This window comes from Punica granatum, chromosome 4, assembly GCF_007655135.1.
Source record: "Punica granatum isolate Tunisia-2019 chromosome 4, ASM765513v2, whole genome shotgun sequence".
Classification (NCBI taxonomy): domain Eukaryota; kingdom Viridiplantae; phylum Streptophyta; class Magnoliopsida; order Myrtales; family Lythraceae; genus Punica; species Punica granatum.
In genome coordinates, this window is record NC_045130.1 from 31,071,148 (window position 1) to 31,074,605 (window position 3,458).

Genomic DNA, 3,458 nt, shown 5'->3' on the forward strand with positions numbered 1-3,458 from the left:
AGAAACACAACAAATGGTGACAAACCCATAACGAACGCTTCCAATATTATTATTATTCGCTCCGGCTTCCTCCATGTCTGTGAAACATGACAAGAAGCACCCGAGTCTGCATCCAGTCACGAAAATTGCCATTAGGGTCTTGTTGAAGCACGTGACGTTCGACAAGATTTGGTAGCAGAAGAACGATCCCAATGGCATGTGGTTCGCCAAGTAACCGTAAAAGCGAAGAGCAGTGTTGAGTAGCTTTTCGAGCTGCTCTGCCTTCTGAGGCTTTTCCGGTTGATTGCAACGGCAATCTCCCCCCATTCCTCGGCTTCAAAATTATAAGAGAGAATTCCGCTGACGCTGTTCATTATTTTGGAGCTTCATTCTGTTTTATGGTAACCCTTGTGCTTAAATAACCAGTGGTTGCTGGAGAAACTCATTCAACTATGACTATGAGTTGAATAAGTGGGGCCATAGGAAAAAGAAGGGAATGAAGAAAATAAAAGAAAATGGAATGGGCAGTATATATAAAACCAGTAGGATTAGGAAAGCCAATAGAACATGATAGGGACTGAAGAACGTTCTTACCTTATGTAACAGAAGTTTTCAAAATTTTTTTAATTCCCCTAATTATTTTCGTCGTATTAATCCAAAGAGGTTAATTATGCACTAAGAGATGCCATCAACTTAGAATTAAGAGGTACTGAATTTGATTATAATTAGTAGGATTCTCCACACCCTTTATTTCCATGCATTATCTCTATAAGCTACAAAAAAAAAAGGAAATTTCTTTATACTTTTTTGTGGGTGAATAAATTTCATTATACTTACTAGGAGGAGATGGAATGGAATGAAATGGCTAATATTAGAAAAGGAGGTTTCATATATCGAGGAAGGAAAAAGGAGATCTATTGCTGAGGCGTTCATATTCCAAGTGAAATCAAGAAGTCCCCTAATTAATTATCATAATTGGAACTTTCGTGTACTTTATTTCGCCTTCCTCTATTCTCTACCAGCCTCCCTTGTGCCAAAAAGAAAAAAATTAAAAGTTTTCATTTACAAAAGTTCTAGGATTGGATTTGGAAGTGGTCTCTTGCCTATAGATATAATAAATTACCATGATATATTAATTATATTATCAACTAGATTGTATTTTTGTACAAGAACAACCAAGTGACAATTGAGTATATTTGCGGTTGCTGTTACTCATTTCGGGAACCAGACTGTCTGTATTATTTATAGGCCCAACTAATTAGTCGCACATTTTGAAAGGCAAAGAAGAGCTATTATTTTATTTCTTCTTGTAAACATATTGTGTTGATCCTTCTCATCAGTTCTTACAAGATCGCTTTCGGAAGAATGAAAATAAATAGCATAGAATGATATATTATATCAAATGAACATTTGGAACTGGCCTGTTTTTGGGTACTCTATGCAGAATTAATTAGAAGAAAGTGGGAATCCAATTCCATGACGGGTCGTCGGAAACACAACAAATAACATGCTGCAGATGAACCCAATTCCGACGGGCAATGCCGTGAGGACCTCTTGTGCCTCATCGGAAGGTGCCGGATAAAAGCAGCTAACCACATTTGAATCGAATAGTGCCACTGCCGCAAAAACCAGCACCGACATGAAGGCATGCAAAAAATCTATGAACCTCAAGCAGTACCTGTTCAAAATCAATGAGATGAATTTTCCGGATAGAGTGAGGCATATTATTCATGATTCATGTAAAAATCGAAGAGCCAAAAAAGCGGGAATATAACAAAGGAGTGGGACTTGAAATCAATCCTGGGGATAAGTCAATACAATATCAGAAAAAGAAAATCGGAGAAAAAATGGTCATTTTTCTAATTAATGATGATTTGAAATATTGAGGTGCCATCGCACATATTATTTTGGCTCATCATAATTCTTGTTGATTGTATAAGCTTTGAGAAAGGAGGATTTGTTCAGTAGTACAAGTCACTAACTCGAAAAATTATTGATAGTGACTCTCGCACTCACTTGTAATTAAGAAGTTTTGAGTCCGATTTTTATAAGTAGAGTCCTCGTTATTTTCCTTCTTCTCATCTCTAGGCAGCAAGGCCGTGGGCTTTATTGTAATCGAAAAATGATAATATATAGCTATATAAGCTTTCCTAAGCCCACAGCTAGCTCCGCTGATGTATCCCCAATTTATACTCCGCAGAGTTCAATTACCTTTCTGTGAGCTCTGATGGCAGCTTTGTTGATCCGTCGATGACCCACAACCCGTGCACTGTGGCGAAGCCATAAGTCACGTTCCCGTTCTCATCCTTGAAGCTGTCAGTGAAGCAGAGGAGAAAGCTCGAGAGACCGCAAAATGCGAGCAGGCCCAAGGTCATTGCCCGGCTCACGGAGTCGCACACCCCCTGGTTCGTGACGATGGGAGAGAGGAACTGGAATGCGAGGACTGACCCAGTGGGCAGGAGGTTTGCTAGGTGGGCGGTGCTCTCAAAGGTCTGGCTTATCGCCCGTTGCACCAAGTTCTTCTTCGGGACAGCACCATTGTCCCGCAGGAGGAGGGCTTCCTCCTGTTCTCTGATCATGTTTTCGGACTCTTGGACTCGAATCTCCATGGCAACAAAAACTAACCCAATTGAAGCTTAGCCGTCCTCTCTGGATATGCGATAAAAAGGAAAGTTTCGTCGCCTTGTGTTTCGTTGTACGGCTTGTTTTCGAGGAGAGATTAGCCGTGGGTTAATTCTTATAAGGGGACGAATTGCGAATTGATAAATGGTTAAACAAAGAGTGAAGGAAAGGGAAGTGATGTGCACAGAGAAAAGCATTACATGTCCCTTGGAAGGAACAGAGTCTGAGGTTTGCGGGAAAAGCTTCCCATTCCTTTCTGGGCGGTGCTGTCGTCATCATTCCATGTTTACCGTTAAATCAGTTAATGCCCAAAAGTCGATATAAAGTTTTTTCTTTTTCCTTCCCAGTTCTTTTTTTTTCCCCTTTGTTTATCTGCATAAATACTATCTTGCCTTAACGGGTTAACACACAACAATAGTTCTCGGAACGGAGATGGAATTTGAATCGATTAAGGCATGGATTCTCAGGTTCATGAATTTGATCAGGGATTAAATTAACTCGAGCGGATTTTTTTTTGGCAAGAGAAAAAGAACAGTATTTTTGAAAAATAGTTAATAATTCATACAATATATAGAAATAAGCTTTATCTTCAAAATAAAAATTTAAAGCATAAACGTCTGATAACTAAATTTAAAAATTATAATAAATTAAAAATAATTTATAAAATATATATCACCTTTAAAAAGAGCAATTATTACTCTATATCCTTAGAGAATTCTGGAGATATAATTAAAAAGAAAAGTTAAAAATAGAAGGGCAGGAGAATTAAGGACAAGAAGAAAGAGGGGCATGGGGGGATCCACGTTAGACGAGATCGTCAGCGGCCTCTCTATCTTTACCATATTTTGCTACTGGTT

General features: G+C 38.8%; 1 protein-coding gene across 1 annotated transcript; it reads right to left on the bottom strand.

Moving 5' to 3' along the window:
- Nucleotides 1-1,248: 1,248 nt before the first annotated feature.
- LOC116202901 (protein DMP4-like) lies at nucleotides 1,249-2,705 on the bottom strand. Its single transcript, XM_031534537.1, has 2 exons — nucleotides 2,191-2,705; nucleotides 1,249-1,657 (listed from the first exon to the last, which is right to left on the bottom strand). The coding sequence occupies exons 1-2, from the start codon at nucleotides 2,586-2,588 to the stop codon at nucleotides 1,426-1,428; spliced, it is 630 nt and encodes a 209-aa protein (XP_031390397.1). The 5' UTR covers nucleotides 2,589-2,705; the 3' UTR covers nucleotides 1,249-1,425.
- Nucleotides 2,706-3,458: the final 753 nt, after the last annotated feature.